This window comes from Microplitis demolitor, chromosome 5 (genome assembly GCF_026212275.2).
Source record: "Microplitis demolitor isolate Queensland-Clemson2020A chromosome 5, iyMicDemo2.1a, whole genome shotgun sequence".
Lineage (NCBI taxonomy): Eukaryota > Metazoa > Arthropoda > Insecta > Hymenoptera > Braconidae > Microplitis > Microplitis demolitor.
In genome coordinates this window covers 3,499,182-3,522,056 of record NC_068549.1, presented here as the reverse complement: position 1 = coordinate 3,522,056, position 22,875 = coordinate 3,499,182, and the positions used below count along the sequence as shown (strand labels likewise).

Here is a 22,875-nt window from a genome sequence, read left to right as displayed (position 1 = left end):
TAGAAAGGGTCATATATAAATCATACTGGTCAAAGCGAAACATTGAATGTTATCAGTTGTTTCCGGACCGTCGCACAGACATTTCACACGATTATATTTTACTGCATGTAACATGTTACACATGCTTCGGGTTTTTCGTGACCATGGAATCCTGGTGCATTACTCCAGTACTTTTTATGCTACTATACTACCCACATAAAACACAATATTCATCCCACATATTTTTATACCAAACATATCTTTATATTTATATATATATATATATATATATATATATATATGTCTCGCAAAAAATACATAGTCGACTACCCGTGATGAGCCTCTTCCCCTCAATCAGGAGTTACTGAGTCCAAACAGCTTCCCCACTTAATCACTCTAAAGAGTTTCGTACTAGAGAACCCGTTATAAGCCTCCGTTAAAATTGTCCAAATTATAAACTAACAATAGGAAAATATATCAAAATTAATGATGAAAATTTACTATCTATGTTTCGCGGATAATAATTTAATCATTATTAAGTAAAATATAATTTATTATTCATAATTGTAATCATTAATTACATCCAAAGCTTCTGTTACAATTTAAAAGTTTTATTGAGCATTAAGTTGATCAATAAAATTATTATTTTAATTGTTACTGACATCAATACCGTTATCATTACAATTTTTTGCATTTAAATTATTATTAGTGTAAAAAGATGAGTATTTATTTTAGCGCAATAAGCACCAGGAAAATCGGGATAGTCGCGTGTGTAACAAAATGTAAATATGACGTTTAAAATGATATAAAATAAAATAGGCTTATAACGAGTAGTCGAGAACAAAACTAAACGCGGTAGTGGGAAGACTGAAATTTCAAGAAAAATTTCCCCTACGTCCCCTAGACCAGGCTTATGACGGGTAGTCGACTGTACAGAGACATATAGATATATTGATACACATTTAATGCCTTAATATATTTTATCTTTTATACCACTCAATGATATTACCAAATCAGAGCATATGCTGGACGTTGTCCACTCCATTTACTTTGCTGTGTCATCTCTCAATAAGATATATAGATATACTTCATACATATATAAGATTACCCTCCGAATTGAGATATCGAAAGACAACCCTTCGAAAAAAATATAACATAACTTATAGCATATGAAAATAAAGAGAACGTTTCATTAATTATGAGCCTGGCATTTTTCTAAAAAATATATATTGCAAAAAAATATAATAATGATAATAATAATAAAAAAAAAAATGAGTAATGACAATTGCTTGACTTTTGACATGAGAAACGTAAAAGGGATTTTGTAGACAACGGGAAATCTAAACCGGTAACAAGATGGCCGCTCGGAAACGGAAACCGGAAACGTGTCACTCGAGCTACTGCTTGTTTCCGTCGTGTCGTGCAAAAAGGAAGCTTGGGCTTATTCTTTTGCTACAGAACATACAGTAAAAGAGACAGGAATGATACACATATATGTGCGCATTTTTTAAAATCTTGGTTAGGATATATATATTATATATATAAAGGGTTTAAAAAAATCAACACAATGTTTTATATGCACGCTTCTGCGGTTATATATTATATATATATTTTTTCTTCACTATTATTATACACAATGTACATATATACAATCTGATACAATAAATACTTAACGTAATAAAATTAATAACAATTGCAGTGAAAGATACGTGGATTTTTTTTTTTAATGTTTATACTATAAAGTTATGGAATTTTTTTTAGTGGTAAATCTCTTCACAAACAATTGTATTCTAACCTTAGTATTTATGTAAATTGATTTTTTATTCCATTTGGAATTTTATTTAAATTTTTTCGATCACTTTCTTACTCTTTTTTGTGATTTATTTGTACAAGGCTACATAAAAATGTAGTTTTTATATATTTCATTATTAGAAAAAAGATTGATATTTCAAAGTATCCTAGTAGATAGAAACAGTTTCCATTAATTTAATAAATTTTTTTATTTACTTTCCGTTGGAAATTATTTTGAGATATTTATGGAGGCAATAGAATCCCACGGTCGTGTTTTGCAAAAAAAAAATGGTCCAGGCCATTTTTGGAAGGATGACAAAATATAAGAAGTAAAATTCATTGAGAAATTTTTTGTGACAGTATCCAGATATTTTTTAATTCAAAACTATTTTCAAAAAACTGCATTTCACTACAAAAATTTGTGCGTTCAAAATTTGCTGGACCATTTGTCTGAGAGACTGTAGAATTAAAAAACTCTAAAACAATTAAAGTTCAAATTTTTCCTTGTAAGTTCATAAACATATATGATAAAAAAAATTATTGTCTTACGATTCCAAAATTCTTGCAAAAATATCCTCCGTAAAAATGTCACTGGTAAATATTTTTATAACAAATTATTTAATTATAATTTTGATTATTTTTTTTTTATAAATTTTTACAAATAAGAATATTTTCCCAAGAATTTTATAATGCAGTTATAAACAAATTTGAATTATTGCGTAAACTATTTCAAGTTTTCTTTTATGGTAAATCAAAAAAATATATAAAAAATCTTCTAGGTACGGAATGGAAGCTAAAATTCTAATAAAGAGATCATGAGGCAGAAAAAATCGTAAACGTATAAAATAATTAAAATATTTAACAATAAAATCGCACTACAAGTACTACTTTGTTAATTATTTTTTGCACCACCGGAAAGATAAAATATATTTCTCCATAATTTTTTTTAATACTCCATATAAATAAATAATAAACTAATATTATAAAATTTCACCACCAAAATGGTTTTTGCATGTACGGCGAAGCCATGGTAACTTGACCACTAGCCGAATACGTCGATTCGACTAATTTCGACTGACAAGGCTTTCCGTCTCTTACTAGTACCGGTACCGCAACTCTGCGGGGTGAACATCCACTTGCGCCCGCTTCCACGCGTTCATTTTGGGCACGTTTCGTTTTATACCTATGGTTTTGGAACCAAATTTTGACCTGCGTCGGAGTTAGCTGTATTATCGAGGCTAGATGTTCACGTTCCGGTGCGCTTAGATACCTCTGCTGACGAAACCGCCGTTCCAATTCATAAGTTTGTGCCTTGGAAAATAGTACCCTGCGTTTACGCTGTTTCTTGCCGCAATGGCCGCTATGATGATCATTTAGTTCATGGGTTCGCGATGACGAGGATTTATCGTCATTGTGATCATCCATCGGTTCTTCGACTTCTTCAAAATCTTGCTCTTCGTCTTTGGACGAGTCGTTTCCGTTGTCCGGCTGCGATGATGGAAATGACAAGTCGGATATTGTTGGACTAGTCGAGTCGGGCTGTTGCTGTTGTTGCTGCTGCTGTTGATGAACTGCAAAAAAATATTTAAAAATTAGCTTCAATAAAGAAAATCAAAATAAGAATTACAAAAAAGGCTGAAGATACAAACAGTCAAAAGAAAAAAAAAATAATAATAAGGTAGAAAATGGGACATTAAAGTCTGAACAAAGTACTCGTGAACATGCTATCGGTTATAAAGAAATATATAGAGAATATTATATATATATGTATATGTAATAAAAAGGGTAGGCTTAGGTTGTAGTCTCTAGTCTAGTCTACTTCTCTAGTACGGGGTGTAGCGCAGAGAGAGTGTATAAGTGTACAATATGCTATTGTGTGTTGAGGGTTAAGGAGAGGGTGCGAAAAACTATATAAACCCTATTCGATTCTCGTATTATGTATAAGTGTGTATGTACGTGTTATATGGATGTTTGTGTGGGTATTATCTAAGTGTGAGATTGTGTGGCACCCCACACGACGAGATCAACCATATCATTTTCATGGGAGATTAGCTCTTGATTTTCGCCCTCTGTCATTTCAATTAAGATGATACTACATGTCCTACTTTATACAGAATCTTTTTTATACTAATTTTATAAGGATTAAATTTACTGCAATTAGGAAAACAATTTATCTATGGGAAAATTTATTGTGATCATATTAGCAGGCACTCCCTAAATTTTAACCAGTGAAACTTACTGAAAAGTAATGTATGTACATTATTTCAAATTTAGAGAGCACTCTCTAAAAATGAAACAGTGAATTCACTGATTTATAGTGCAAATTGCGCTACTTTTTTGAATACTTTTCACTGCAAAATAGAGATTTTCATTAATTCAATTTTAGAAAGTAAGAATATAATTTTAGTACAAGAGCAAAATTTTTTCTATACGCCGATTGCTCAGGATTTTTTATTTTACCCTGCTAAGTCATTTTAGCCCGTAATTGTAATTATGGTATATTAATAATATCATTACAAAAAATTGACAATATTTATTGTTTGAAAGTGACCATTTTTCATCGTAATAGAAGTTACATAAATTTACGAAATCGGTATCTGATTTTCATTCACGCATTTTATCTGTTGATTTTTTTCCGTATAAAAGAAGTATTTGTTTTAAAAATTACTCGAAATTAAAGACTGAAAGACATAGATTTCAAGATTGTTAAGAAATTATTGAAATCAAAAATGCATTTGACGATTTAAGAAACGAAATTTTTGAAAAATCGGCTAAAATGTAGAAAACATGAGTCTATAATCCTTAAAATGTATTTTATAATGAACTAGATAAAAAGAAGCGTAAAATGAATAAAAAAATACCGAAAAAAATTGATAAAATTTGAAAAATATGAATTCAAAAAAATTCAGCATGATGAGATCTTAATGAAATGTGAAACTAGTATTGATTGCATTAGAGCTCATTGGATTGTAGTTTTTTCAGCTTGAGGTATTAACCGCGATTCAGCGGAATAATCGAATCATTGATGATGTATGCCACACACATACATAATGTATTTTAAAAAAATGTAGGAGAGGGCATATCCATCACTAAGAAAGCATGCTAAACCCTCTTCCATAACAGCCCGTCTATTAGGGCACTTTTTGGTTGCATATATATCCGAAAGTATATACAAGCGGTAGACTAACACGAGTATTCTGTGACCGCGACAATGTGAATTTTGGGCGTGACAATTTTGATTCATCGAGTTGTTACGGGAGGGGTCCATCATTTTCGTTCATTTGTGTTGGTCTTTTTTTTCTCTCTCTACAATATATATGTCTATAAATGTAGTTGCAACCGCTTGCATCTGTCCCCACGGTGACATCTGTCACCCCAAGTTGGCCAATCACATCGTGGGTACCCGAGGACCTTTTATACGACTATTAGATCCTGCTTAGCTGACGCGAACCAATTGTAGGGTGTTAAATAAATAAGGGTTGCGACAAAAACCAAAAGAGAAAATGCTACACACCAAAATCAAGGGATCCTTACTTATTGTCGCGTTTAATAGGTTATACCCCACTGATATATCTATCCCTAGGGCCTAGGGTCAAGTCGTACATCCAAGTATCCAAAAGTACACTTATAACAATGTAATTTTGATCTTGAGCTCAAGATCTTTAGCCGTATTGATATTAGGATTTTTTGAAATTTTTTCAATTTAATCAATTTCCATGCTTTCGGTTAAATATGTATTTGTACAAGATTTAGATTTTATCCAGCTTACCAGTCATTTCAGCTAATGTTTGGGGAACTGACACTGGCAAAATTGGTCCCGTCGGCCATCCTAATAGTCCAGGTGGTGGCAATGTCGTTGGGGGTGGCGGGGGTGGTAACGAATTTCGAGTCAAATTTCCATGCTGTACTGCGTGTTCTAAAAGTTGTTGATAAGTCAACGAGACATCACTACTTGGAAGAATTGTTGTCGCTAAAAACAATAAATTAGGCGTCTTAATTTTTTAGTAAACTCAAAAATTACCAGAAAAAAATGGATTTTCAACTGAACAGGATTCAAAATATGGATCTATTTTTAGTTTTCTAAGGAAAGCTTCTTTTCAAAGTATATACAAATTTGAATAATAACATAGAGGGTTTAACTTACTGTGACTATCATCTTGTGCCGTCGGTTTAGCTTCATTTAATTCCAATATATCACTTATATGAAAACCTGAACTGGTTCTCGATGCCACTGGTGTTTTGATACTCTCGAAAAATCTGTTGAGTAAATAGAATATAAAATTGACAACATTAATTAAAACTAAGCTATTAATAAATATTTTTTTAGTACAACAATGATGGGTTAGAAGTTTTAAAAAAGGCACTAAAATAAATAACAAAGAAAATTGATGATAACATATAATTTAAGTGTGTTAGAGTTGAAAAGCCATCATCATTACTATTTTATAAGGATTTTTGTGTTGTTAGAATTTTAAAAACCGATTAAAACCAGTTAAAGTATAGTTTTTGTTAAATTTCAAAAAGCCACCTTTTCGCCTTCTTTTAAATAATACACCTTTATACAGTAAGAGCTCCAAAAAATGGCCACCCGTTGTGAATTTGCACCTTTCTACGTGCGAACAGAGAATGAACCTGTGAAAATTTATTTGAAAGCTACTATTCTAAACTAAAGGAGCTAACTTTTCTCCAAATCGACTTTACCGGAACCAGCTAATCTGACGCTTTTGTTTAGACTTCATTGTGACTTGGGCGTACAAGAGCATAGCTCTATTATACTTTTCAAAATCACTTAAGCCGTGTGATCTATTATTGGAGCACGCATTTCAAAATATTTATAATACTAAAAAATAACTCTGCCCAAAAATAAAATACTGGGAATTTTCGTTAGGTCAATTTTCAATCAAGCATCGAATTCACTTGAGTAGGCCTGTTTTTTTTTTAATACTTTATTTAGTTATATTCTTTATTGTTAGTGTTAGTACACATGCAATTGATTAAAAAATATGTAATGATTAAATGAATTTTTACCTTGAATTTAAAGCTATTTGGTTGTACCAATGATTCAAAATATTGGCCGGATACGGCAATAAATGCCATGGTAATATTTTATTTTTATCACTCATTGTTTGTTTATTATCAATAGTCAATAAATAAATATATATTTGTATTAATTATTGATAAATTTCTATAAATTACACTATCGCATAATTTTATAAAAATATTAAATCAAAGTAATAGTTGCATTTAAAATAAAATTAGAGCACAATTTTCTTTTCTTCTTTTTTCACTGGTAGAAAATCACTGGTTTTTTGAAAAACACTTCACTCAATACACAAACACGTTATTAATTTTAAAATTAAAAAGTAAATGTATTTTTGTTTTCACTTGTAATAAGGGAGTGATATAATTTTGTTGCAATGTTTTTTAAATTATTTATAAGTCTCGAGTGTGTTGAAGATGTTTGTTATTTTTTTTTCGATATTTATAAGTGAGGACTCGCGTTACAATAATAATTTTTAGAGTATCCTCGACGAACACTTGACGGCTAGTGGTGTTTCTACTGTTGAAACGCACTTTGATCCTTGAGTGTCCTCGACAGAGTTTTCATGGGAAGGCGTGTCTTAGTTAGGGGCGGGTTTTTCCAACCCCTACCATATCGAAATGTTGAGCGGTAATTTACAGTAGTTACCACCCCGTGACAATGCTTAAAACGTTTTACTCGAGAGTATATTCTCGTGGTAAATTTACCGTTGGGAGGAGTTTAGATATCCAATATACTTGTAAGGGGCGCGGCACTGTAGGGGTTGTAATTTAGAGGGTTTTATAGATATATAAATTTATATGAATATAGTGGATAATATATAATACTTTTCAGTCTTATCCAATCCAGGTTTATCATCGATCAAATGTCTTTTACCAGTTGTCTACTTATTTTAACACTACACTTTAATAAGTCAGTGTTAATGTGCCTTCTAACATTAACATCACGGCTCATCATCAGTTTTTTTTATGGACAAATAATAATAATAATAATAATAATAATTATATTGCAGGTCAATCGATAATTTAATGACCAGAATCCAAGCATGAAACTAAAAATTATTCAAAATTTATTTTTTTTGACACTTGGTTCCAAAATAATTTTTGAAAAGAATAAATTTAAAAAAAAATTTAATAAGGAAGAAAAATGTATCGAAAATTTTTAGTGATATTTTAAAAATATATATTGGGATTAATGGATGTAATTTTGTAAAATATTTGGAGCAATAGTCATATTTTTTATATTTAACGAAATATTTGGGATTATCTTGCGCAAGTTTCAGATATTGACAATAACCGTTAGTCAATGAATGGAATAAATACACATATATATAAATTTCTCGAGGGATAAATATATGAATTTTATTTTACAATTCTGTTATAAAAAAAATTTTATCATTCACAATCGATCGGTAGTTTTATTGAATGATTTAAAAATAAATTGAATTATGATTTATGACGACTAACATATTTATTACTGAAGTAAATCTATAAAATATTTTATTCAAAATTTATAAAAAATATTACCAAAAATTTGTGTATATTAATAATTTTTGAATAAAAAAACTAAACGTTAAATAAGCAGCCATTTTTCAATGACACCGCCTATTTTCAGCATCTCATCAATATATATGTATACATATATATATATAAAGTGAAAAAGTTTCTCGAGGTAGTTTCCGGTTCTCTCGGTATTTCTATTGTCAACTGTCTATACTAGCTTCCTCTTTTCCCCTATACATATATATCTCGTTCTCTAAAAGTCAAAAAGTGCGGAAGGGGGCGTACAAGGGTCCCATTGTAACCCAGCGTACTTTAGTGTCGCCGTTTTTTCATCCTCGTACTCATCCATGGATAAAAACTTGACCTTTTAATTCATAAAAAAAAATCACTACCCCAAAAAACTCCAGCGTAATTAATTATGGTGAAAATAAAGAAGAAAAAATTAAAAAAAAATTAAAGTTGTCACTTTAAAGGACAATTTTTTTTTATATAAGAAAGAAAAAAAAATACGAGATGAATAACAGTAGTGACAAAATGTTATCGACACGCGAACCTTAAGAAATGGAGTAGCGAGCTCGCGCTTGAGAAATAAAAGAGACAAAAAACACGGAATCTAATCCAGTTAGAATCGAGTTTAAGGTCTCAACGACATTTTTGTTTTATTTTATTATTTTTATCTCCCACTACTACTACTGTTACGACTATTACTCTTGTTATATGGCAATAAAGTATATTTAAGTGAGTAACGATGATATAAGAGCGAGTAATGGTTAGATAGTTGGTATAATATAACGTAAAGAAGAGTAGAGAATGTATAAAAAGAAATTTTCAAGGGGTGAAAGCCTCCAAGGGTGGTACCAAGTATCATCCTACTCTATATACTACAGTACTATCCCTGTTGTATAAGGGAGAGAAAAGCAATCGAGTAACATTTGTCCAAGTCTCACGACTGTTTGGCGATAGCTGTGCCAACTTGTTTCGAACACGCAATCCAATTTGTCTACGTCTCATTGTTTCGAAACAAAAACTAAAAAATCCTTAACCTCAGCGACATCTACTTGTCGCGGGAGATTTAATTAATTTAAATACTACTTGCATTTACACTAGTCATTAATTTTTCTGGCTAATCAGTATCAGAGACAATTCATTTTTTATCAGTTTTGATTAAATTTCTCATTTAGGCCATTTCCAGACAGTGCCCCCCACTTTTTTAAAATTTTATCAATTTTATAATTTGAATTTTCAAATTTTGTAGACTAAAATTTATTCAAAAAATTTTGTTTAACTACTAATTGATAGCTGTAAGTAATTTTTCAAAAATTTTATTTTTCAGCGAAATTACTACTGCGATATCAATTTGTCAATTGAAGTTATTATTTTTATTTTTTTGAAAAGTTTCTATTTTTTTCTGACAGTTGAAAGTCAGTGCATATTTTTAAAAAGTAGGGGCACTGTCTGAAAATGCCCTTAAATTTTTAAACAATTTTATAAAAAAAAAAATTATTTTGGAGCATGACAAGATCCCCAAAAAAAAATTTTGTTTGCTGCTTTTAATAACTATACATTTTTTATTTAAAAAATCTACAAAAATTTCTCAATAATTTTAAGGAAAAAATAATTTTTCTAGAACAAGATGACAAAAAAAAAGGCACTGTAATTTTTAAGCTGCCGCATTTTACCTCTACTTCTATTGTTCCGATACATGAAGTACAAAAATTACAATAAATAATTTTTTGATAAAATTTTTCGCAAATACCATAATGTCCCTTCTCTTCTTACTCAATGGTGAAGAAAATAAAATTTATGAAGGAAATTATGTGACGAAGTACTTGAAAATTGAGTAAAATTTGTTCCCAAGAGGTTAAAAGTTCTAAAGATGCGGGATGACTGAAATGGCAAAGAGCTGAAAATGGACACAGTGGTCCCGAGTCTTGGTCGGGATAATAAAATAAGTAAAGACGAAAAATGTAGTGTCAATACAATGGAGAATAGACATTCACGTATTTATGAGCACAAAGTTATTCCAACTGTTTGGTTATTAGCATAACAATACGAGTACCTGTCGGCTTGACAACTTGGCCTTTTTGAATTAAAGAACTCTGACTGGTGGATGGGATTTTGCCCAAAGATTTTAAATTTTACTTATGTACGTAGCTAATGTACCAGCATCTCTCATCTCAGAGCAAGTGGTTGTTAAGTTTTCAGTTGGTGTTTTATTGTTGTCGTAGGAATTATAAAGCCGCTGCCGGCCGTAGTAGAATTGGGCAAAGTCGAGTGGAATGGAATAGAAGGAAATATTTTTCATGAATGACGATAGAAAAAGAAAAGAATATTTTTCCTTCTAACACCTGACACATTTAAAGCTTTAACTTTTATATATAACCTTTACACTTACGTTTACGCTTGCACTCACAACAGGTCCTTACTTTTATTACCGAAACGTGTCCCTGCAATAATTCCGAGAATTTTCCTTGAAAAATTTATAACACAGGTTCAAGTGGATTTCTTTTGTTGATTTACTTGTACTTCCGGATGTACGAATATACTTAAACATTTATTTTTATTTACCTGCCCCCACAATTTTTTATTTTTTTTTTTTACATCAAATAATTCGTTCAAAAATACCGTGATTTTAATTCAATTAAAATTGCAGTGAAATAAAATTATTACACGTGTATACTCAAGGTAAAAATATATTTTATCAATTCAATAAGATATGATATCATTTAACTGAGACGAAGCGTTAGCTGACCATCGAGAGAGAAAAATAATAAAAAAAAAAACGTTAGGTAATAAATGTCAAAGTCAACGGAAAAATTTAAACAATAACAAATTTTTTTTTATAAAAAAACGAACGGGAACAGAATTATTGAGTGAGTAAAAAATTTAAAATGAAAGAAGAAAAGGAGGAAGATGATGACGAAGAAGAAGAAAAAGTTGTTCGGATTCATTCATAATTCCGAACAATAGATGAAAATCCGGGTGGGCCCAGTTGCCGTCAATGAACGTAGTAAGTTTTGTAGTACTACGGGAATGTAGTTTTTAGAGTGACTATATAGTCAGTAAGTAGAAAAAAAAAAATAAGAAAGAAGTAAAAAGAGAAGGACACTACGGGATGTCTTAGACAGACCGTCGCCTTTTTTTTTATTTTCGGCTACCAAACTACCCCTCATATTTTGTAGGTATAACAAAAATATACGTCTATTTGAGGTGGCAAATATAACTACTACGTGACCTAAACTAGCTTCGGCATATTTGACTCTTTTATAAAATATATAACGCATTATACTACTAGTGTAGATATATGCTACTGTATAAATGTCAATGAGGTTCTTTCAATATTTTTTTTTGTTGTATTTTGTTAATAATAAAAAGCGTTTAAGATGATTCAAATAGTCTGAGATCCTCCTTGTTCACGAGACTACCGGAAATCACCGGAAATAAATTATATATGTATACAAAGTATTCGTTTTATCATTTTTTGAGTATTTCATTGCGGTGCGGTTTGCAAAATACAATGTATCTTATATATATTTTATATAAATTTAAGATAACTAATATGTAATACATAATAAGTTTTATTTGTATATATAAATATACTTAATGTATATCATATAAAAGAATTTGTGGGTTGGTAGTTAAATTTGCTAACAGTTATGATTATGGTTGAATAATACTTTAAATGGACAGGTGTAATGGAGATGATGAGAACATCGTAAATCGGTCAGTGTACAACATATGGCATTTATTGAGCGGTTTTTTAAATATTGTGTAAGAGTCCATGTATGTATGTGTGGTAAATAATGAGAAAGTACGGAGGGATTCCCTGCCCTTACTACTAAAGAAAGATGAAATATATATGTATATATGTTTGAAAGTAATGCTTCATTCATTTATATATTTTATTCATAAATTAAATAGTGTATAATGAAGAAAGATAATACTTAATAATTTTGTCCCACGGGTCAAATTAAAACTGTCTCTTTCATTATTCTATTCCATTTCTTTAGAACGTCGTGGGAATAAGACGTTTGTAGGTGGGTAAAAACTTGTGGGGATTTTTTTTTATTTTAATTATTTAACGACTAATTTGTGGTTTTAACTGAGAAAATTATTTTTTCTTTGGTGATGTCACTGTACAAAGGCAATAGTATATTAGGTGATAAGGGATGAAATAAAACTTCAGATGAGAATAAAATTGACAAAGGCTATCATCTGGTTTGAAATTGTGTTTTTTTTTTTTGGGCTTCAAACTATATTTTGTCTAATTGCCTTTCTTAAAACTTATAGTTCAAATTCCTGCATTTTAAGATTTTAAAAATTGGATTAATTTTGAAGCTAACAATAAAAAATCCAATAGATATATAGCTATATAATATATACTTTTTTTTAATGATTAGCTAACCCATAAAAATTTTTTGATTAGGTTCCATATTACTTAAAAACTTATTATAAAGGTACCATTTTGGCGATTGCAGGGCCAGTTTTGGACACTTCAAAAATTTGAATAAAATAATTTGTAAAAAATGTAAATCAAAATTTCGATTAATAAATTTTTGAATTCATTAACCAGATTTCAATGAAATTAATTTTAAAATTATATATTCATAACTTTGATGAAACAAATATTTACTGTAGATAATTGAAGTGTTTAATTTATTTTAAAAAAAATTTAATTAACTTGCCTATAATCATCTTCATTACAAACATAATCAGGTGGTATGAGATGCCAAGAAGAATCATAACAATCATCATATGATGCTGCCATTCCTAGACTAACTATTTATCACAACTTAAAACTTACGATTATTATTTGTTACTAATTATCTATGTTATAGTTTTTTTAAAGAACCGAATTTCATTGATAGAATGATTGTTATTTACTATATTAAATGTAGTACACAATTGTAGTACTCATCGCATTACTAACTGTCTTCTACACATACATTGAGTTATATATTCTATCAAAAATATATGTAGCTTCTAGATAGGAGCTCTGGCAACGTTATCTCACATTCGATAACACCCTATAGATTAGTTTCGACTACCGATCATTGATTTCTAAGTCTTTCATACTAATAATAATAAAAAAAAATATTATTGAAATTTGAGTGAAAATAAATTATTTTTAAGTTTTTGACAAAAAAAAAAATTGTAGATATTTATTAGGAGTTTTATCTTTTATAATTTACCAAAAAATTTTCGGTTATTAATTAAGGTTTAATTATTCAGAATAATTAGAAATGCAAATTAAATGATAAATTAGTGATTAATATGGAAACTCTCGACTTGAAGTACTTGAGCTTAAGTTGGAGTATATTTTTTCAATATCAATATATATATATATATATATATATATATATATATATATATATATATATATATATATATATATATATATGAATCTGTACTATTTTTTCTACTAGATGTCTACTGATAAAATCTTTACCTTGGAGCAGACGAAAGATAAAAAATAACCAGAAAATTAATTGAAAAAAGTACATACTTTTGATATTAGTAATGATAAATGATAGCAAAAATAGTTATTTTTATATATTATTACTATTGTTTTATAGTTGAATAATGTAAAAAAAATGTTGAGTAAAATGATGAGATGGATGATATCTAAAAAAATCAATATTAAAATTTTAAAAAATATTAATAATCATGATGGCCCAGTTTCTACGTATATATATTTTATGAAAATTTTTTTAGCGATATACCATCTCTATTTAAACTTTAAACGTGCAAATGATAACAAATTCATCGTCAGATCAATATAATATCATGCGTGACTCTGAATCTAATTGCTGATGAATTATCATTACGTATTATGAAACATATATAATATGCATATCTACATCACATGTATATATATAAAGATATATGTATCTTTACAACGCGTTGTGGTAACATTGACATGTGGTTTTAATCAATATGATTATCTCAGATTTATCAAATAAAATAAAGCTAAAAAATAAAAATTGAAATCATCAATGTGTTATTATTTATCTTTCACTTTAATGTATACATATATAGTATAGATTGAATTATGGTAAATAGTTGAAATTTTTGTGATTTAGTTAAAAATTGAAATCCTAAAAATTTCAGGCCTGAATCTCAATTTAATTTTGAGAAAAAAACGAATTTCTATTCGTCAGTTAGAATTTTATGGTTTAGATTACAAAAATGTATATATTTATTGATATAGAAAAGCGGAGAAATATGGTAATGCTCCCAAAAAATTAAAAAAAGTTTTATTTTCATATTTTCTGACAAGAATTAATAATTCTACGGTTTCATGTAAATGTAAGAAAGAATTATCAGTCATATTTTAATTGAGGGTGAAAAAATCAATCTATAATTCAATTTAAATCCTAATACAAGGCTTGAAATTTTGATTTTCCAAAATTATAATTAGTCACAAAAAAATCATTTTTGAATTATCATTTATTATAATAAGAGGAACAAAAATTTTATTTTACTCCGAATATGAGAAAAAGGACAGGTGACACCCCTGGTGGAAATTTTTCTGGATTTCCTCTGAAAAACTCAGTTCTAAAATTCTAAAGACTTTTTCAGAGTTATTCAGATAAAGTTTCGAAAAATTTCCACCAGGGACTTATCCTTAAAGTTGATTCTTCAATTTTCAAAATAATTTCAAAATTACAATTTTTTTTGAATCTTACTTCCGTTTGAACTCTAGATACTTATTAATGAAAAATTTTTAAATATTTAATTGAATTCAATAATATGCAATGAATAATTTGATATATATATATATATATTTCTTAGAAATTATAGAGAACGTTCTTGTCGACATTCGATAAAATAATTTTACATTTTATTAGTAAATGATAAATTTTCAAAAATAATTTTCCGACCATCAACTGAATATTTTTTATCAATCGTCAGTGTGCGCCACGTATAAGTATATATTTTTGAAAAAGTAGAGTGGTAGGGGAAGTAAAGAAAATATACACAGAATAAGAATATAGTCGACAAAGAAATAATAACCTATATCAAATATATAAGGTGTGTGTATAGTATACAATAGAATTGACTGACGTGCATAAAAAATAAATACACTCTACTAAAAAATTTAACTATTCCATAATACAGAACCGAAAAAAAACATAGCTAGAATAATACTGTCAATTACCGAGTAGGTAATTTAATAATAAAGTTAAATAGTGAATTTTCTAAGTATTTTATCAAAATAATGGCGTCAGTGGAAAATGACGATACATCAAGTGCCAAAATAACCGAAGATATTGACAAATTAACATTAACTAAAGATGACAATCAGTCTGAGGAGAAAATTAAAAATATTGGTGACGATGACAAAAGTCACAATAGTGAGGATAGTAAAGGAGCTAAACTAGATAACGAACAACAAAAAGATGATGAATTCAAACCTCATTTAACTGGATTTGAAATTCGTGAGCTTTATAAAATTGCTTTGAATTTTTATAAAGGTAATTTATGTATATTGTTATTTATTCCGGTGTATAACTCATTGATATTTATTATCAGTTGCATGTTGGATAAATTTTTTATTTATTTTTTAAAGCCTTCATATATATGCCATAAATTTATACCCGTGATATTCAAAAGGAATAAAAATAACTAGAGATTATTCAAAGAATTGTTTAAATTGTTAAGATATTGAATTATTAAATATATAAATATGATACATATTTTTCTTTAATTTTAATGAGCGTAAATGTAGCAGATATCAGACAAGTTATAAATTTAAAATAAATAAAGTAATTAATTAAAAAAATAAAATTTAAAAAAACGCGCGTTTTATATTTTATTTGTTTATTCAAAAATTTTAAAAATTACCGTCACCTATATTCATACTCATGAATTGTAGTGTTCTTAATTATAAAAAAATTTTTTTTTATTTTTCATTTTTAAGGATAATGATGACCCTGAAGTTAACAGACCAATTAACAATTTTTGAATTTGTTTTCCAACAAATCTATTGCAAAAAAAAGATAACTAAAAATATGCACTTGTAGGAAATTTTAAAAATTATAAGTGCAATTTTTTTGAATATTTTTTTTTTTAAATGTTATCATTTTTAAATAAATCCAAAAATTATTAGACGTTGGCTAATTTCAGTATCATTGATATTGATGTAATTTTGTAAATATTTATTTATATATGTATATATATATGAGTGATGTAAAAAGAGGATTAGTTTTTGAATTATCAATCTGCAATTGTTATATTTATAAGCCTGTTTCATTTCTAATTGACTTGTCAATCTAAATAATTCAGTAAACAAAAAAATCGAATCACATTGAAAGAAAGTTCTTTAAATATTCAACTAAAGCATCCGTTTCAACCTTTGATAAATTTTGCCATGGCCCAAATCTCCAACTAATCTATAGTTTCCTTCATAAAAAAGTATAAGAGTAAAACCCCCAAAAATTACATAAACAATTTAAATAATAAATTTATCAAGAACAAAAGTCTTCTTGAGCTGTTTTGATAAATTTTAATTTATTACTTTAAAATAAAAAAAAATTTTCAACTTCTTATTACAAAACTAATTATTTATATGTTGATTATTTTTAATCATAATAAAGATTTACAAACAATCACTTGTTTCACAGCCATTAACTTTTTCAAATTAAAACGTGAAATTCGTTTAGAAAGTTTAATAAAATCAATGTTCGATAAATTTGAAAGCAAACTAAATAATGGTACTGATGATATTCCATTAAATTACTTTGATGGTCTTAATTTAATTATATTCTCCAAACAAAAGTTAACTTTTATCATCACATACATCATCAACCTTATATACCATAATATATACTCTTTATTAAATCGAATTGTGTCATTTATTAATGTCATGGCGGCAGAGAGTAGAGACAGTCAATATCCTAGCAAACTTTCATACATTATTAAAAGCTCTATAGAAAACTTATATGATTCAATAAAAAAAACCAGCATAAACAACCAACATATATATACATATATACATACATACATATATGTCTATAACAATCGATTCATTTTATGTTTCTATTTCAATGTTACTTCCTAACATACCCACATATTTTAATAAATAATTTAATAAGAGAATTGTTTGTAATCCAACTCTAGTAGAATTAACGCGGAGAAAAAATTAACGGAATTAATTTAATAAATTATAAGAATTATTCCCATAATATATGTCATATAATTTATCTAAAATTCGAATCGTTTTTTTTTTTTATTTTTGAAAATACCCTAATAGCACACAGACAGCTAAGATATCTTTTAAAAGGATAAGACGCGTTTTCATTTGTTTCTCTATTCGCACTCAACTGGATAAACGGGACTATCTTTGTTGCACTTGTACAGTAAATGGGAACACTGTCCAAATTTTTCTCGTTAACAAATGGAAGTTATCAAAAAATTGAAGTACACTTCGCTAGTTCATAGAGTAAAGCATCGGGTCTGTGTCTTTATTTTGCGTTTAGACTTTTTATTTCAGAGAAAAGCTTGGACAAAATTATCTGATAACCGTTCATAAGACAAATTTTGTTTTTGTCTCAAAATCATCTTTTTTGGTATGAATAAGACATGCGGATGTTTGTCCTGACATAGAAAATTTGTGTTTTTTTTTCCTGTCTTAAAAAAGATGTCAATTAAAAAATTGTTTAGATGACTTATTTTACCACCGTTTGTAATGTCATTTTTGTCGTCACGTGTCAAGTTTTTTAAGTAGATATTTTGGTGCCTTGATAGGTCCAAAAACAGCCTGAAAACTGATATCTTATAGATGTCACAAAAGGAAGTGTGCTATTTGCGTATAATAAATTTTTAATAGTAAATGTATGAAAATATAAAACCGAATTTTGAAAAAAATGACCAAAAAGTGTCGTAATTTAAAATTTTTTTCACAAAACTTCGAATATTGTCATTTATATATTTACGGTATTGATAAATAATATTTTTTTATAGAAAAAGAAGGCAAAGCTGTTCATCTATCATACGAAGACAAATTAAAATTAGTTGCGTTTACACAACAAGCGACCCACGGAAAATGTACACCCGAAAATTCCCCCGAACTCGGGGTTCTCGATGTCATAGGAAAAGATCGTCGCTTAGCATGGCAGAATCTTGGCGACATAACAAAAGACCAAGCGATGGAAGGTTTCGTTGTTCTACTCGACAAATTGTGTCCTTTATTTCGCACCGTAGTTGAAGCCCAAAAACGCAATATCGAGGAACAAAAACGGTTGAAAAAAGCTGAGGCTGAAAAGAAACTGGACGATGAGTTACGGGAGCGAGAGGCTGCTGAAGAAAAAAAACGCGAAGAAGCTGAGCAGGTACAGCGCGAATATCAGCGTCGTCAGATACAAGATGCATTAAATCAGCAAACTTACTACCAATTTAAGGCATACGCCGAGCAGCAGTATCCGGGTAATCCGGAGGAACAGGGAGTGCTTATTCGTCAATTGCAGGAGCAACATTACCATCGTTACATGCAGCAATTACATCAAAACCGTTTGATGATTGATGAGTCTGCGGAGTCAGATAAAAAAGAACGGGAACGAGAACGAGAACAAGAAAGAGAACGAGAAAGAGAGAGAGAAAGGGAACATCATGTGGATGGTAATGAATTTAAACCGGATTTAAAAATAACAATTAACGACGATAAAACGGAAATAATAATTGATGATAACATCAAAAGTATAGATAAGAAAAAAATAGACGATGATGATATTGATGATGATGATAATGAGGATGATGAGGACAATGACGCAAGGCGTGAAAAAAATAAAAATGATGACGAAGATTCAGATGATCAGCCAGATTGGCCTCCTATTGAGCCGCCTAAAATGTGGACACGTCCTGGTGTCGAGGAATTCAAAAAATTGATAAGACGTGAAACTGGCGATGCTGTTATTAAAATTGGACATGGGGAAACTGTCACTGTTCGTGTGCCAACGCATGAAGATGGATCCTGCTTATTTTGGGAATTCGCTACTGATGGATACGATATAGGCTTTGGAGTTTACTTTGAATGGAGCAAGCCGGACACTAACCAAGTTTCCGTGCATATTAGCGAGTCTGAGGATGATGACGATGATGAAATTTACGATTCGGGTGAAGATTTGGAGTGTGGGCCAGGCAATGAAGAAAACAGGACTGAATTAAAGAGTGCCCCAGCTCCTATTAGTGTTATTATACCGGTAAATATTTTATTGATATTAGTATCAGTATATGTAGAACAAATTTTCTAATTTAGAAATGATTTGAAAAGAAAAAATCATTAATCGTTGGAAAAAATAATTAAATAAAGAATTCTTAGTCCATAGTAAGGTAAGAGACCCAGTACCCGATCAGGGAACTAGTACCTGATCACTCGTGTATTTGTATATCTATAGGTACTAAATTTTACTAAATATAGATATACAAATACATGGAATAATCAGGTACTAGTTCGCTGATCGGGTGTTAGGTCTTTTAACTTAATTTGAATTTTTAAGCTTTATTATCAAATAAATTCAGTAGGGTTTTAAATTTGCATCCATGTATGCAGTTATCAGTTTAAATTTCCATTCAGATCCGAAATTGAAACAAAGAAACTTTCTACGCTATCTGTATTTGCACAGAAAATTTAAAATATCTATCAGTTCTGACAAAAAAGCGAAGTTGACTTTTGAATATTAATAAAATTTTGTATTTTCAATTTTGCTGTTTTGGGCTAGTTTTGGACAATTTGATTTTTAATTGCATACAAAAGATACTTTTGTAACACTGATACATTGGAAATTTTATTTTATACTTCTTCATTAATTAAAATAAAATATTAAATGTCCAAAAATAGGACAGTCGCGACAAATGGTCCTTCTACTCTATTCTTTTAATTTCAATAGTTTAATATTTTTTTTAATAACAACAACAACAATAATAATAATAATAATAATAATAATAATAATAATAATAATAATAATAATAATAATAATAATAATAATAATAATAATAATAATAAATATCATGTAAATCAATTCATCTACTTTTTTTTCTGTTACAGATATACAGAAGAGATTCACAAGATGAAATTTATGCTGGAAGTCATACATATCCAGGTCAGGGTGTTTATCTTCTTAAATTTGACAATTCTTATTCATTGTGGCGTAGCAAAACTCTTTATTATCGTGTTTACTACACAAGACCTGGTTTTACGAATGATTCATCTTAATTTATATTATAATTATTAATAACACAACAATACCGCAATACCACAAACACGACTTTATTAACGAACATTTTTTAAAACTATTTCTGCTGAAATTACTAAGTTCATTTTTTTTTTTTTTTTTTTTTTTTTATGTCAAAGAGTGTTTTTTTTTTATCCTTTTTCAAGGATATGCTATAATGAAATAAAAACAGGCACTATTTAATTTAATGATGTACTAGTCTGATTACGAGTAATATTCACATTAAAAGTAACAAATAAATATTTAATTATACATCAATTTGTTACTTTTTTTATAATTTATTTTTATTTAATTATTATTATTAATATTATTGTTATTTATTAATAGAATTAAAACAACACAAAATAGCACAAAATATTTTCCACCTGAAATAGAAAATGTCACATAATATAAAAAAATAATAATTGTCATGAAGTTTGTGAATTTTTTTTACTACGGTTAATAAAATTTAAAATGAATAATTACAAAATAAATGTAAATTATTTAGTCATATAATTTAAAAAATGAAATAAATTTTAGTTGATATTTTTTACTTTTGTTTATGATAAATTGTCGGTCATGACAATTATTGCCAAAAAAAAATTAAATAAAAAATTTACGATTTATGATTTAATTAATAAATTTAATGATAACTAAAATTTATTTATTATTAATTAATGTTAACGTTGCGTTAAATTTATTAATTAATCGAAAAAATCTAAAATATGAAAACCTTAAAGTAGTCACGTAAATTATTTTAGTATTGACACGCAAAATATAAATTGTTAAAAAATGTATTTAATTTTTTGATTAATAATCAAAATTAATTATAATCTTCATAAATAATGGATTTTAATTTCATGAATTTTTATTTACATAACAAGATTAAATTTATAAAAAACAATAAAGTTAAAGACCTGGTACCCGATCAGGGAACAAGATCACTCATATATTTGTATATATATATTTAGTAAAATTTAGTAAATATACACAGAAAAAAATGATTTTTTGGTGCAAAAAAATTTGTATTCGCTTCAAGAAATTTTTTATGTGTCCTGAGAAATTTTTCGAATCTTGAATTGATAAAGGAAATTTTCGTAGCGAGAGAAAAAATTGTTGCGACAAGAAATCTTCTTTTTCTGAGTAAAAATACAAATATATGAGTAATCGGGTACTAATTTCTTGATCAGGTACTGGATCTTTTACCTGAAGGTTTTTTCTACAAATTTGATTTTAAATTTTGAACCTAAAAAGTTGAAAAATTAAAAATATGAAAACGTTCTCACTGCGACTACTTGAAGGTAAAAAAAAATGTGTTTATGAAATGAATGTGTGCCTGAAACACCACAACCACCGATTATTTCATTCTTATACACAGCATTAATGAAATAAATAAATAATATCAGTAAAACAAACGACTAATGACCAAACGATCGGCATAAAAAATGTATTTGTATGGTTTTAAATTTATTGTAACGCAGTCCATATATTTAACACCACATAATATATGTATATTTACATACATAGATATATGTATATTTACATACATAGATATATGTATATTTAATTATTAAGTGCGTACAATATGCAATGGATTTGTTTTCAATAATAATCACAATAACATCAATATTAATTGTGTTGTACAATTTTTTATCTTTTAAATTTAATTAATTATTTAATTTTTTTTATTAGAATACATTTTTATTTTAGTTAATATAATTATTATAATACTTTTACAAAGCATTGAAGTTTAATTTAGTTAATTTTTTTTTTAAATTCGCGTACAATATTTACGATCTAAAATCATTTATTTTAATTTTTTGTTTCATCAATTTTAATTATAATAATACAAGAGCACTTTATCCAGACGGCATTAAATTATGCGTTGCTTAATTAAGTATATTAATTTTTTTTTACTTTTATACTTAAAAACATTTTTTTTTTCAGCTTCTAGAATTAATTTATTTTTATTTTCATTTCGTTATTTAAATCCTCACAGTTTTTTCGATTGTCTGCGTCAACTATTCATTCCTAAATTTCTTCTTTTTTTTTCAATATATAGCTTTTATATTTATATTTGTTTTTAAAATTTTAAATTGATTAAAAATAATTATCTCACAAATTTTTCTTTCCTCTAAACAATTCAACAATTTTTCTTTTATTCTTTTTCTTCTAGGAGTTAATTCTTAATACTGTGGAAATCACTGATTATATTTTCTTTATTCAAATTAAAAGTTGATTATCTAATTTCAATTGCTTATAGCTAACAATACATCTTCAAAAACTGTATTGTTAAAATATTTTTTTTAAATTTTAATTACGACCACCAAAAAAAAAATATGTAATGCTT

The 22,875-nt window shown here is 28.0% G+C and overlaps 2 protein-coding genes across 3 annotated transcripts; one reads left to right on the top strand and one right to left on the bottom strand.

Annotated features, from left to right (window-relative positions):
• Positions 1-2,527: 2,527 nt before the first annotated feature.
• On the bottom strand, positions 2,528-13,228 carry LOC103580463 (homeobox protein Nkx-2.5-like). 2 transcript variants are annotated; one of them, XM_008562209.2, is made up of 4 exons: positions 12,999-13,228; positions 5,915-6,027; positions 5,540-5,740; positions 2,528-3,341 (listed from the first exon to the last, which is right to left on the bottom strand). In XM_008562209.2, exons 1-4 carry the CDS (start codon positions 13,079-13,081, stop codon positions 2,761-2,763), a joined length of 978 nt encoding a protein of 325 aa, XP_008560431.1. In that variant the 5' UTR covers positions 13,082-13,228; the 3' UTR covers positions 2,528-2,760. The 2 variants fall into 2 exon arrangements, with proteins under 2 accessions (XP_008560431.1, XP_053595174.1); XM_053739199.1 differs by lacking the exon at positions 12,999-13,228 and adding an exon at positions 6,799-6,893.
• A 2,091-nt stretch (positions 13,229-15,319) lies between these two features.
• On the top strand, positions 15,320-20,924 carry LOC103579221 (Golgi resident protein GCP60). Its single transcript, XM_008560556.3, has 3 exons — positions 15,320-15,791; positions 18,280-19,514; positions 20,360-20,924. Exons 1-3 carry the CDS (start codon positions 15,536-15,538, stop codon positions 20,525-20,527), a joined length of 1,659 nt encoding a protein of 552 aa, XP_008558778.1. The 5' UTR covers positions 15,320-15,535; the 3' UTR covers positions 20,528-20,924.
• Positions 20,925-22,875: the final 1,951 nt, after the last annotated feature.